Source organism: Manis javanica, chromosome 4, assembly GCF_040802235.1.
Source record: "Manis javanica isolate MJ-LG chromosome 4, MJ_LKY, whole genome shotgun sequence".
Lineage (NCBI taxonomy): Eukaryota > Metazoa > Chordata > Mammalia > Pholidota > Manidae > Manis > Manis javanica.
In genome coordinates this window covers 64,836,354-64,851,838 of record NC_133159.1, presented here as the reverse complement: position 1 = coordinate 64,851,838, position 15,485 = coordinate 64,836,354, and the positions used below count along the sequence as shown (strand labels likewise).

The 15,485-nt window shown below is 35.8% G+C and overlaps 1 protein-coding gene across 4 annotated transcripts in view; it reads right to left on the bottom strand.

Moving 5' to 3' along the window:
• MIGA1 (mitoguardin 1) overlaps positions 1–14,918 on the bottom strand; it is a 122,834-nt gene extending 107,916 nt beyond the window's left edge. For 2 of the 4 annotated variants that reach the window (XR_012130216.1, XM_073234164.1), the window contains exons 1-3: positions 14,810–14,918; positions 12,665–12,710; positions 10,550–10,663 (exon numbers count right to left, since the gene is read on the bottom strand). Coding sequence is in view for 3 of the 4 variants with exons in the window: in XM_073234164.1 (XP_073090265.1) it covers positions 10,550–10,648 (99 nt within the window). In the remaining variant the exon portion in view is untranslated. Of the gene's footprint in view, positions 1–10,549; positions 10,664–12,664; positions 12,711–14,471; positions 14,740–14,809 lie in introns of those variants that run through there. The other 2 variants (XM_073234165.1, XM_073234166.1) reach the window with 2 other exon arrangements.
• Between the last annotated feature and the right edge of the window lie 567 nt (positions 14,919–15,485).

The following is a 15,485-nucleotide window of genomic DNA, read 5'->3' as shown; positions in this document are numbered from 1 at the left end:
AGAGGCTTCCTCCTAAAACCACATATATAATACAAAAATATAATTAATACAACTAATGCTGAGACAGCAACAGGAAAGAGGACTGCGCCAGACTGCATACACCTGGAGAAAAGAACAGACCTCACAGAACAGGGCAACGTACCACAGCTGTGGCACGGTGGGACCCGAGCCCCTCCCCCACCCCAGATCACTGGCAGGAGGAAGAGAAATGGAGCACAGAGGGAGTGGAGGCCTGGGACTGCTGAATACCTAGCTCCGAAAATCTGCTGTGGGAGCACAAACCTACATTTCGTGGTGCTTTCACGATACTCTCGTGATTACAGGGTTGGAAAGCTAAGACAGGCAGAATTCCTGGAGAGACTGAGATTCCAGCTGCTTGTGGAAAGCAGGAATTCACATCCAGCTGTTCTGGGACAGAAGCTTATACCTGTGTGCTTGGCCCACTGGTTCAGGCAGTGGAGGCAGGCACAGCAGCTGGGAAGCAGGGAACAGCTCTTTCCTACCCCCAGGCACCAGTACCGCTCCCCTGCGACCCCTGACGTTGCTTCAGGAGCCGAGCAGCTCCAGAGAGAAGAGATCCTGAACATTAGAGGGTACCATACACAAATATGAAATGCCAAAGGAACCTGGTCCAGAGTAAAATTAATATAAGCCCTGAGAAAGATGACATGGATCTCATGACTCTTCCTGAAAGGGAGTTCAAAATAAAAATTATTAACATGCTAATGGAGGTATGGGAAGATATTCAAGCACTCAGGAATGAATTCCGGTCAGAAATCCAATCGTTGAAGAGCACAATGGAGGATATTAAAAGCAGATTGGATAGGGTGGAGGACACAATAAATGAAATAGAAACTAGAGAAGAGGAATACAAAGAAGCTGAGGCACAGAGAGAAAAAAGGATCTCTAAGATTGAAATAATATTGAGAGAACTGTGTGACCAATCCAAAAAGGACTATATTCACATTATAGGGGTACCAGAAGAAGAAGAGAGAGAAATGGATAAAAAGTGTCTTTGAGGAGGTAATTGGTGAAAACTCCCCCAATCTGGGGAAGGAGATAGTCTCTCAGGCCATGGAGATCCACAGATCTCCCAACACAAGAGACCCAAGGAAGACAACACCAAGACATACAGTAATTAAAATGCCAAAAATCAAGGATAAGTACAGACTATTAAAAGCAGCCAGAGAGAGAAATAAGATCACATACAAAGGAAAGCCCATCAGGCTAACATCAGACTTCTCAGCAGAAACCTTACAGGCCAGAAGGGAGTGGCATGATGTATTTAATGTAATGAAGCTGAAGGGCCTAGAACCAAGATTACTTAATACGGCAAGATTATCATTTAAATTTGAAGGAGGGATTAAACAATTTCCAGATAAGCAAAAGCTGAGAGAATTTACCTCCCACAAACCATCTCTACAGTCTATTTTGGATGGACTGCTATAGATGGAAGGGTTCCTAAGGTTTAATAGCTGTCACCAGAGGTAATAAAACCACAGTAAAGAAAATAGAACAGCTAATTACTAAGCAAATGCAAAATTAAATTAACTATCCCCAAAGTCAATCAAGGGATAGACAAAGAGTACAGAATATGATACCTAATATACAAAGAATGGAGGAAGAAAAAGGAGGGGAAAAAGAAAAGAACCCTTAGATTGTGTTTGTAATAGCATATTAAGTGAGTTAAGTTATACTCTTAGATAGTAAGGAAGTTAACCTTGAGCCTTTGGTAACCACGAATCTAAAGTCTGCAATGGCAATAAGTACATACCTATCTATAATCACCCTAAATGTAAATGGTCTGAATGCACCAATCAAAAGACATAGAGTCACTGAATGAATATGTAAGGGTGAAATAATATGATGTATTGGATTTGCTTCAAAAGAACCTAGTGAGGGGCTGAGGAAGAATCGGGTAGTAAAACAGAGGAAATAAGATTGCACATACATTGATAACTGTTGAGGCTGAATCAGGTACTCAGGGGTTCATTACATTATTCTATTTTGTGTATGTTTAAATTGTCCATAGAACTATTTTGAAAATGAAATACTGAATTAACATAAACTTGCCAAATATAATGTCATAGAAAAAAGACATTCTTCATTACTATTTAAAAACACATGACCATCTATGTAGAAAAATTCTATGAAACTTACAGAAAGCTACTAGAATAAATGAGTTTAATAAAGTTGTAGGATATAAAACCAATATATAAAAAGATTTGTATTTTTGTATACTAATAATTGCAAATTGAAATTTTTTAAATGCCAGTTAACAACAGCATCATAAAATATTAAATATTTAACAATAAATCTGATGAAAGATATGAAAGACACATACCCAGAAAACTAGCAAACATTGCTGAAGGAAAAGATGTGGAAAAGTGTAACACATTATGAAAGGTTGAAAAGCTAAATAAAGATATCAAACTGATCTACAGATTCAGTGTAATCCCAATAACAATCCTAGCAAGCTTTTTTTTTGGTAGAAACTGATAGCTGATTCTAAAATTCAATGGAAATGGAAAGGATCTAGAATAGTCAAAACAATTTTGAAAAAGAAAAAAACTTTTGAAAGACTAATAGTATCTGATTTTAAGACTTATAAAGTTATAATAAACAAGGTATCTTGTCATTAAAAGAAACAAATAGATGAACAGAACAGGACAGAACAGACCCATACATACACAGACAGCTGATTTTTGGGAAAGGCACAAAGGCAAGTCAGTGGAGAAAGGAAAGTCATTTCAATAACGGATGCTGGAAAAAACTGGTTATCCATACAATAAAATAGAACTTCAATCTATGTATCACATCATATACAATAATTAACTCGTGAATTATAGACTTAAACATAAAACCTGAAACTGTAAAAGTTCTAGAAACTGAAAAAAGCATAGGAGAAAATCTTTATGACCTCTGATTAGGCAATTATTTCTTAAAGGTAACACCAAAAGCTTGATCTATTAAAAAGAAAGAAAGCTTGACAAATTGGACTTCAGAATCAAAAACTTACACTCCTTAAAAGGCACTGTTAAGAAAATGAAAAGACAACCTAAAATCTAGGAGAAAATAGTTGCAAATCATGTAATCTGATAACAGACTGTATCCAGGGCATACAAGGAATTCTCAAAACTAAAAGGAAAATAAAAAACTCATCTAAAAATGGGCAAAAGCTGTGAACAGACAGACACATCAACAGAGAAAATATAAGCACGGCTAATAAGCACATGAATGCATACTCAACATTATTGGTCATTAGAGTAATGCAAATTAAAACCACAATGAGATTCCATTACACACCTATATGAGAATGGCTAAAATTAAAAAGAATGGCCATATCAATGGTGCAACCACTTTATTTTTTAATTGAATTATAATTGATATACAGTATTATATTGGTTTCAACTATACAACATAGTGATTTGACAATTATTTACATTATTAAATGTTCACCCAACTAGTGTGGTTACCATCTGTCAAAACAGAAATGTTACCGAATTATTGACTATATTCTCTATGCTGTGCTTTTATCCCTACGACTAATTTATATTATGATTCAGACTTTGTGCCTCTTTATCCCCTTCACCTATTTCACTCATCCACCCCAACCCCCATTATGGTAACCACTAGTTACTTCTCAGTGTCTGTGAGTCTGTTTTGTTCATTCGTTTTAAGATTCCACATATAAGTGAAGTCATACGGTATTTGTCTTTCTTCTCTGCCTGTCTTATTTTACTTAGCAAAATGCCCTCGAGGTTCACCTGTATTGTTTCAAATGGCAAGATTTATTTATTTTTTATGACTTCTTAATATCCCACTGTATGTTTTGTGTATACACACACACACACTCTATCCATTCATCAATTGATGGACATTCTGGTTGATTCTGTATCTTAGCTATTGTAAATAATGCAGCAATAAACATAGGAGTACATATATCTTTTCAAATCAGTGATTTTGTTTTCTTTAGGTAAATTCCTAGAAATGGAATTACTGAGTCATAGGGTGGTTCTGTTTTTAGTTTTCTGAGAGACTTCCATACTGCTTTCCATAATGGCAGTACAACCATTTTAAAAGTCTGACATTTTCTTAAGAAATTAAACGTACTTGCCTTTGATTCAGACATTCCACCCCTAAGTACTTACCCAAGAGAAATGAAAGCATATGTCTATACAGACTTGCATGGAAATGCTATTAGCAGCTTTATTTATAATTTAAACACACACATATACCTACAAAAAAAAGGGAAACCTAAATGTCCATCAACAGATGAATAGTGAACAAACTGTTATATATCCATACAATGGAATACTACTTAGTAATACAAAAGGATTAACTATTGATACATACAACAAGGTGTACATATTTCAAAATAATTAGGGTGAGTGAAAAATGCCAAACAAAATAGAGTACATATTGTATGATTTCGCTTATATAAAATTACAGAAAATACAAACTAATCTGTAGTGACAAAAGCAGGTTAGTGGTTTCTTGGAGGGGAGGAGTTGGACAGGAAGGTGTAAAGGGAGAGATTACAAAGGGGAATGAGAAACTTCTGGAGATCATGGACATGATCTTTATCCTAACTGTGGCAACAATTTCACAGGTATATAAATATATATGTAAAAACTTAAATTATATACTTTAAATATGTACAGTTTAAGACATGTCAATTACATCTCATAAAGCTGTTTTTCAAAAATAACATCTTGGTTCTACACATAAATCCAAAAGAATTGCTCTTTTTCTGGTATACCAAAAATTATTTACTCCCACTCACCATTAGCATTTGGCCTCAGTGACGGTGACCTAACAAAAAATTTTAAACTGTTCTTATTCTACTTTTCTTCCGAGTCCACTTAAATTACTCCAAAACTAACATGAAAAATTGGAACACTCCAATACCATCTCAGATTTTTTCCCTTCACAAACTATAAGAATTGTTCTCTTAAGTAATGTCTGTATTACAGGCATTACCAAATTTTTCTTTCCATTTCTGTGTTTTTCCCTCTGGAACCATACCTCAAGTGTTCATAGCATCTAAATGAAATTTGGAAAAAAGAAAACAGTTTCTTGAATTTGGATGCTAAAGACCCAATAATGAAATAAATTCTAAAAATAGCACTACTATTAAGAACACCTCAGTTTTATATTTTATAAAGAGCCATGACCTCATTATCAAAAAATTTCTTCCTACAGTAAAATCATCTATTAACACAGGTCCATGTGAGCTTAAATGGTCAGTTCTACTATATCTTAGGGCACTGAAGTTACAGAGGTATTAGGAGACATAAATACAAATTAAAACTATTGTCGGCATATAATGTGCTTTACTAATATGAATTCAAATGCAATATAAATCAATTCACTTTTATTATGATCCAAGTTCTGTTTATACATTATATATTTTTACATAAAAGAGCCACTAAAGTATACAGTCCTAATCTCATGAAAAAAATGAACATTTTCCATGACAAAAATAAGACATTTTTCTTTCCTAAAGAAAGATAATTATCATAAGTAATCCAGACAACACAAGGTTTTTGAAAGTCTCTAATATTACTCCTGCCTATGGCTTCTCATTTTACTTTTTCTTCCCCAGAGGAAAGTCAATTACTTCCTATATCATTGCCTGGAACACTGGAAATAAAGCAGCTCAGAACTCCAAAGCTCAGAGGGGCTTTTTGAGGTGACGTATTCCATTGCCTTATGAAAATGAAAACTAGACACAGGTCCTGTTCATTCAACATGAATTGAGCATCAATTTATGGGCCAGACACTGAGAACACAAAGAAAGGAATAAAACCCTATTCCTTGCTCAGATTTCACAATCTATAACTTGATAGCCATTGTTTAACGTTCTTGTCAAGTCTCGCTCTCATCTGATGTTCTCCAGAGACAGAGAATGGTTATTAAGTCACACACAAGTCTCCTGTGCCAATAACTTTATTTCCCTTTACTCAGCATAAACTTCTTGCTAGAACTAAGTTGATCTGTTCCCCTACACCTTCTTTTGGGAAGGGAAGTCTAAGAACCTCATTGAAATTCTAAGTTCAATAAGGGCAGGAACCATGTCTAGATCTTGTCACCACTTTACATCCTGACTGAAACATAGTAGATGCTTCATAAATGTACTTTGAATGAATCTCTCTGATAACTAGAATATATTACATGCAAATTATAAACTTTGGATAAATGGGGGTATTATTATCTTCCTCATAGAGTTGCCACAAAAGGTGGTAACACACACAAAATAACATCTGCCATAATAATTTTAAACTCTTATTATTTAATTTTATTTTAATTAGAAAAATTTTAACAAACATCTCATTTGGAATTATTTTTGATTTAGAAAAGTTGCCAAGATAGTCAAGTTCCTGTAAATCCATCGCTTAGGTTTTTCCTGATACTGACATCTTACATAACCATAGTACTCTTGTCAAAACTAAGACACTAACATTAAACACAACATCTACTGTGTTTCAGTCAAGATATAAAGCACTTAGCAAGACCTGGACATAGTCACTGCCCTTACCGAACTCAGACCTCAATAAGGTTGTTAGACCTGCACCCCCCACCACAAAAAGGGTATAACTACTGTGTTAGAAGGTTAGATCAAGTTAATTTCTAGTAAGAAGTTATGCTGGGTAAAGAGAAATTAACATTAGTTAGCAACATTATTAACTAAATTATGGATTTTATTCTGATTTCACCAGTTTTTCTACCAATTCCTTTACTATTCCAGGACCAGTTCAGGATACCACTGCATTTAGACAGATTTTGATGTTTAACTGCTTAGTGAATTCATAGTTTTTCTTGCTTAACACTGAATTTGGAGGATCAATAAACTACTTACTACTTCATGTTATGGTTTGCAACTGAAAAATACTATCTGCTTATATGAACATGATACATACGATGATCATACCATTAACATACCAAAGTAATCCTTAGGAAAACCATAGAATCAAGAGACTTAAGTACTTTTTTTAAAGTATGTATTCATTAAATGAAAATAAAATAATTGGAAAAAGTGTTATTCCTTAAATAAATGACACAGGGAAATAAAACAGGCTAACATTTATTGGGGTGCTCACTCACTTCACTGTGTGCCAGATACTGTGCTTTCCATCCTTTTTATAGATGATAAAAATTGGCTTTAAAGAAGTTAAGTACCTTGTTAAAGATCACACAATTCTACCGTGGTGGAACACAAATCAAAATGCATCAGAGAGGAAGATGTGGTTAAATCCATGCATATTATAGATCATGTGTTGAAATTACTTCAATCATACTGATGACATATCTTACTATGCAATTAATTATAAAACTGTATCACATTCAACATGAATTGTCAATTATAGGGGGTTGAACAAAGAACAAAAAAATCTCATACATGTCTTTATAAAAATATTAATCTGATTTTAAGCTGCAGAACTGTCCAAACAAGAACTTGGAACTTTTTCTTAATCCTTACTTGGCCCCTTTGATGTTATCAAAGTATAGAATGCTCTCTTAGTATAGGAGTCAACAAACTTTTTCAGTAAAGGCAATACAGTAAATATTTTAGGCTTGTAGAACATATAGTCTCTACTGCAACCATTTAACTCTGCTGTCACAGTGCAAAAGCAAAGATAATACATTAACAAATGAGCATGGCTGTTTTCCAAAAAATTTTCTTATAAAAATGGGTGGTGGTCTTGATTTGGCCTATAGCTATAGTCTGCTGACTCATCTCTGTGCATTCCATATTATGGAATGAGCTTGGATACTATGTACCATGAATGAGAGTAGAGGATGTACCCTTAGTCATCCTGCCATGACTCTTTATTTTATTGAAAAAAAAATCCATGGAACAAGTTGGACAACAGTCCTGGCCTCAGAAAATTAGTCTTAGGATTGAAAAGCAGGTGTTATAGTAGAATCCATATGGGCAAAGGATACAAAACTAATTCATAAAAGAAGAAATTTAACATGCTAAAACTTTTCTTACAAATAATACTCTAATTTCTAGGCTGTGAAAAAAGAAGACATAGTTCAATATTACTGATAAGATTGTGGGTTTGTATAGCCAATGTGAAAAGTAATTTAGCAAATGCTAAAAAAAAAACCTTCAAAATGTTCAAACTTAATACAAATTGCTCTTAAATCTATGAAAAGATGTTCAATGCTAAATATACGAGAGAAATTTTAAAAACTATGATGATATACCATTCTCACCTATCAGTTTGGCAAAAATCCCAAAATTTGAGGAGTACAAAGTAATGTATCCCACAGAGGGCAATTTAGCAATATCTATCAAAATTTAAATATGTTTACTCTTTGACCTAGGAATCCAAAATCTAAAAATTTATCCAAACCTGTACCTAAATGAATTGAGGAATATCAAGCTTATACACTATAGCATTGTTTGTAATGGTACATTAGAAACAACCCAAATGTCCATGTATAGAAACATCAAATAACTGTAGGAATAAAAAAAGAAAAAGATCTACATATGTTAGTATGGAAAGATCTCCAGGAGATATTTCAAGAACAAAAAAGCAAGAACATAGGTAGTATGCTACCTTCTATAAGAAACAGGAGAAAGTAAGAATACATAATTGCTTTTACTGATATTTAAATAAAGAAACCCCTGAGCATTCAAGTAATCCAAATGGTTACCTACAGGGAGTGAATAGGGATTGAGATAGAGTAAATTCTTACATGTGTGTGTGTGTGTGAGTGTGTGTGGTTTTAATTTTTGAATCATGTATTAGCTATTCAAATAATAAAGAACAAAATTACTTCAGGATTACTGCAAAGATTAAATGAATTTATAAATGTTCCTGATATAAAATGTCTAATACAGTGCTTTACTCACAGTGGGTGCTGATATGCAAATGGATAATAAGCACAATCATTCATCATTAGGAAAATGCACATCAAAACCACACTGAACAGTGACTGCAATGGGGTAAGGGGGCGACTCAATAATATGGATGAATGTAGTAACCACATTGTTTTTCATGTGAAACCTTCATAAGAGTGTATATCAATGATACCTTAATGAAAAATAACCACATTGAGATGCCAACTCACACCCATTAGGATGGCTACTACTATCAAAAAAACAAAAGAAAACAAAATAGAGTTAGGGAGGATGTGGAGAAAATGGAACCCTTGTGCACTATTAGTAGAAATGAAAAATGGTAGAGCCACTATGGAAAACAGTATGGCAGGTCCTCAAAAAATTAAAACAGAATTACCATTTGATCCAGCATTCTCACTTCTACATATATAACCAAAAAAACTGAAAGCAAGGACTTGAATAGATATTTGTACACCCATCTTCACAGTAGCATTATTCACAATAGCCAGAAGGTGCAACCCAAGCACCCAGCCACAGATGAATGGATGAGCAGATGTGGTGTGTATCTATATACAATCAAATGTTATTCAACCTAGAAAAAGAAAGAAATTCTGACAGATGCTACAAAATGGATGACTCTTGAGGACATTATGTTAAGTAAAATAAGCCAGTTACAAAAAGACAAATACTGAATAGTTCCACTTAAGAGGTACCTAGAGTAGTCAAATTCAGAGAGACAGAAAATAGAATGGTGGTTACCAGTGGCTGGTGGGAGAAAGAATGGAGAGTTGTTGTTTAAGGTCTACATAGAGTGTTAGTTTTACAAGATGAAAAGAGTGCCAGAAAGAGGCTGCACAACAAATAAGAATGTACCTGATGCCACTGAACTGGCATTTTATTACCATAAAAGGATTATAATAGTGAGAAGAGGTCTAGTCAAATACATAATTCACTGAAAATAATTGTAATGGATTGTGTTAATTCATTTAAAACAGGAAAAGATTTTTTTAAAGTATTACAATCCTCCTTTTAAGAGTTATGACTATGAGAATGTAGAGAAATTCAGCCATAAAAAAGAAAAAAATCTTGCCATTTGTGACAACATGGATGGACCTAGAGGGTATTATGCTAAGTGAAATAAGTCAGTCAGAGAAAGATGAACACCATAAGGTTTCACTTACATGTGGAATCTGAAAAACAAAACAGAAACAGACTCATAAACACAGATAACAGATGGCTGTTTAGTATGGTGGCAAAGTGGGGGGTAAGGAGGAACAGATGAAATAGGTGAAGGGGATAAAGTGGTACAAACTTCAAATTAATAATTTAGTCACAGGATAGAATTACAGCACAGGGAATATGGCTCATAATATTGTAATGTCTTTGCATGGTAAGTATACTTATCATGGTGAGCATTTAGTAATTAATATATATAACTGATGAATCACTAAGTTGTTCATCTGAAACCAATATAATATTGTACATAACTATAGTTCAGTAAAAAAAGAGAGTTATGACTATGATAACAACCAAGAAGAACCAATGAAATAAATAAAAAGGAAGTAAGTTTTAAACTAGTTATTTTGGCTGAACTATTTAATATATCAACTTGAAATTTAAATACTATAAACAAAATACTATGGTCTGAGCAATAGACTTATTATTCAACTTCATGTTTCATTTTTTATTTACCTGGGAGAGAGAACAGTACCAAGACAGAGGAAGATCAAACACTCTTAGGACTGCTATCTTCAAGGAAAACTGTGATTCTTTCACTGTTTCTTCTGACATGATTCCTCTTCCAATCTTCAGTAAATGAAACATAAAAACATATTAGCCACAGTACATCACAGAGAACACAAGGAATGACTCTATAGCATCTTACTACACTGATCGACAGTGACTGCAGTGGGGGTGAATAATATGGGTGAATGTTGTAATCACAATGTTGCTCCTATGAAGCCTTTATAAGACTGTATACTAAAGATACCTTAATAAATAAATAAATAAATAAATAAATAAATAAATAAATAAATAAATAAAACCTGAAAAATAAAACATATTAGCCACAGAGATTTCTGGTGGTCTACCAAGTAAAAGATACATATTGAAATTTTAACTCTATCAGTTTTTCCTTTTTGCAATTATTCATGATTATTACACTTCCCTGGAGAAAATAACATTCTGAGTCAAACTCACTTGTGTTAAACTTTATTAATCACCAGAGCAGCCAAAAAGAAAATGACTTAAATCTAAACTTTGAGTTCAGCTAGTGAATTTTCCTTAGAAAAACTGCAGGTCCTAGATTCTCTATTTTCTGGTTAAATAAACATTTCAGTGTCTAGGTAGTAATTTTAAATCCATTTCCTTCCACTTGTTTCATTCAAATAACTGTGCAGGGCTAGGGGGTGAGGGGTGGTACACTGAAAGGCATCTGATTGGAATCATGACTCCTGGAGCTGGAAAGGAGAAACATTAGAGTTCACTGAACTTCAGAACTGTCCCATTTTAAAGAGCTTCAAAGAAATGGCACATAAAGACTATGAAATTTTATTATTGTTTTATTTCTATTGAAACCAAAGATCAGGCAGATGTCTACAAGGAAGGCAGTTGTCACTCAGGCCTTAAAGGTGGCAGAACCTAGGTAGAAACATGATGACTAAGCATCTGGGTTTATGCTTCGTATAGCCAGAAACTCAGTTTTATCTGTACCCAGATGGACACTTTCAAACAAATTCACATAGTATTGATGTATAAACTAGTTTACAAATTTGTTCATTTATAGTGAGGAAATATACTATCTAGTCACCAAACTGGGTTTAATGCCTTTCCTAATTGCAGTTTTAGCACAAAAGTGGAGTTTTAAGCCAATCAGCCTGGAATTTCCTTATCACTAGTGAGGAAATCTGCATAGGACCCTGTGCTCCTCTTGTGAGAAGGTGACTTTACCTGAAAAAAATCCCTAAGCATTTCTTTTGCTAATAACTTTTTACCCCACCCTCCTCCCTATAAAAACTTTTCATTTTGTACAACTGGGGGGTATTTCTGTACTTGCCCAGTTCATTAATCACTTAATAAAACCAATTAGATCTTCAAATTTACTTGGATTAATTTTGTTTTTTAACACCTACCTCTCTGAAAAGATTGTAGGGAGCTGAATTAATAATAAGTAAAATGGTCTGCCTAGTGAGCACAAAATTAATGGGACCTGAGGAATATTTCATCCAGGCCAAGAAAGAGCCTGAGAATTGTCCTTGGTTGATAAGAGAGGTGGCTTCTCCAGTAACCAGAATGTTTATGTCCACCAAATTTAGTATTTTCCTTGGATAGAGCTTTTTAAACATTACCAAAGAGAACAATCCCTCTATAAAAGCTTACTTGCTATACTTTAAGTCCTTTATTTCTGCATATATTCTAGACTCCAGTTAGATTACCCCATTCTGTTAATAACCCCCCCCCTTTTCAGACAAATATCAAAACCACTGATACTAGTAGTTGCCTTTCAAATCAAACACAGTAATACTTCTTAAGCTGGGTTTATAGCTGTTAGGCAGGAAGACAGATAAGAGCAGGATGAAGAGAAGGTGAGGCCCACTGAACTCAGAGTTAATCAGGTTAAGTCAGAGAGCCAGAAAGGACTCACACCCTTTGCAATTTGAGTTCACTCCACATGCTCTGAATCTGGGCTGACCTTGAGACTTGCTATAGCTACTGCAGGTGAGATAGAACAGATAAGGGATCAGCATCATGATTAATTTTCCTATAAAAAATGCATAGACTAGCATAATAAGAACAAGAAGTACTTACCTTAAGGCAAGGCAGTCTTAAATGATGTGCTCCTTGGGAGTGGCCACTATTTTAGAGAAGAATAAAAGGTTTGTCCTAAAGAATTACCTAGAGGACTAGTTATAGACAATGACATATTGTCTCTTACCAGAGACAGAATTGTGAGATGAGACCCACTGACAACCTTACATCCCTGACCCTTTAACTTTGCCCCATTCTTGAAAGCCTTCAAAGACAGAATCCCAGCTATTAGGATTCTCCTCTTCTCTGAGGTTGCCCACACTCCCCCATTCTTGGAGTGTGTATCTTTAAAAGACTTTTTTACTGCTCAACATATACACGTCTCTGTGCTCTTCCAGTGGTGTCTTTGTCACTATGCTATTCCATTCTCTTTTCCAGACTTTAAGCACAAGTCTTCACTCTCTCTGTCCTCCTCCAGATAAGCAAGTAAGCCTGCGTTTATCTACCTTGACTCTAGCCCATTCCTCCCTTGGAGTATATTCAAATACAATTTTCATTCTGCTTCACTACTGTGTCTCTGCCCTTAATTCTTTGTTCCAGGGGGGACAAGAACTGAGAACAAACTCATCACCCCCACCGTAGCTACTGACTCTTTTAACTTATTTCCATTCCCTATCACTGACATTTGGAGTGTAAACTTAATTCCCCTCCATCCATATTCTAATTACAATGTTTAGGCTCAGTAGAATTAGTTCTAAGTGAAGTGTATTTATTTCAATCAACAAACTGTGAAACAGACACATTACTGAGAATTACAAAGGAAACCATAAAGTGAAATGGTCCTCTGGGAAATGAGACTGGGAGAGTAGGGAATCTGGGCAGGGAACTACTGCTTTCATTTGAAGTCCTTTTCTAGTACCTGATTTTTTAATGCACTGGTATATACACGGCTTTTCATCAATGGTACACCATTAGGGGAAAAAATGCACATTTATACCTCCACCCCCACAAAATTGACTTCTTTTTGAGAAACATTTAGTAACTAAATACATTCTGGATCTTTAAGCCATCTGTGGCTACTTCATTTAAAAAAATTTTTTAAATACTAAATGTAAATAACTCAAGTAATTTTCTCCATTATAGAGGGCTCCAGTTTTTTAAGTATATGATAAATTGAAGCCAACACTTCAATTTACTGCAGAGGTTTTCTTAAAAGAATTCTGACAAATATCCATGTTTGCATTGTAATTACCTCAGTTCCTTTCATTTAAAATCACTGACTCCTACTTAGTTATTAATAATTGGATAACTTTAAAAAACTACTCACCTCAATAGCTTTCATAAATATTATTTAAAATAAACATAAAGGCAGTTTAATGATTATTCATTCATATTTGTAGAGGGCGTCTAAAGCGTCACCAAAAATACAATATTCTGTACTTTCACTTGCTACTTTCCATTCTAACCACTGGTAAGTTAAAATAAGTGTCATAAATATAGTTGGGTCTTAAATATCCTAAGACTCAACAACTTCCACTTTATAATTAAAGAAAAGGTCTGAAATATCCCTCCCCCCCAAAAAAATAAATTCGATACTTTAAACACAGCAAAAATGCTTAGTTGCCATAAGTACAAATTAACAAGGTCTGTGCAAGAGCAAGACCGTTTGTGACTACACCTTCAGAAAATGCTGAACAACTTCATTTACAGAAGGACCCCGACGCCGCATCCTCCCTAAATTACTTTTATGTTGAATTATTTTCTGAGAGCACCTTCAAAGAAAGCGTAATTTTCCCCATACAAAAACCACTCCTTGCTCAAGCCACGGGCACTCAGAAAGAAACGTGGACCACATCAGCTGCCTTACCTCCAGGAGGCCCCCACTCCGACCCCACCCCCAATCGGGCTCGCCTTTGCGGTCCTTTTCCTTTACCAAGAGGACCAGAAAAGAGGGGTCCCTTCGGCTCGGCCGCCCAGACCCTGATTTGGGGTCCGAGCGGTCGCTGTCTACTCTGATTCAGCCCTCCCCTTGCGGACTTCCCTCCGTGGGGAGTTGTCCAGGTTTCTGTTCCTCCACCCGTACTCGGGAGTTCAGAGGGCCAAGGCTACGCTCAGGGCCGCGCCCCACCCAGTCCAGGCCTGCTGCCTCTGCCCTGCGGGCGTCGCGACTCCACCCTCCCCTCTCCGCCTCTTCCACCTCCGTACCTGGAGATCCAAGCCAGGTGCCTGCTTTCCGGCTGCAGCCCGGCGCGGAACAGCGGCGGGGCCGCGGGGGCTGAGTCCTTCCGGGGTCAGGAGTGGGACGGTGGAGGAAAGTGGTGGGGGCCCGCTGCCCTTGCTGCGTGAGGAGCTACGTGTGAAGTGGCTCCCGCCATTTTTGTTGAGGGCAGAGGCTCCGGCTTTGCTAGGTGAATGTCAAAACTACAATTTCATGTTTTTCAGTGGTGTCAAGAATTGGTATCGTAGTTCGTACCTTTTGAGGGGTCTAAGAATCATTCTACGAATCTGGTGAAAATTATGGGGGCTTTCCCTCAGAGAAAATGCACATAGACATGTTCATATATTATTGAAAAGAAAAAAGAGATACACGAATTCAGATAACCAAAACAACCGTGCATCCCAGATTAACAATTTATACTATAGACCCTCATTCCCTAAACGAATGAATGTTGAGACGTTCCAACCCCGTACTGATCATGAAGTCATTGTTGATTCCAAATCCTCTGTAGCTTTTCTCCACTTTTTCCAATGAATTAGGCTACCAAGGAATATGTGAATGTGGTCAGTTTGAGTTGCTAGGGCATTCACTGCTCTGAGGTTCTAACACACAATAAACCGGTGGTGGGCGGGGGGACAGCAAAACAAGGTGCTGTTTAAATGT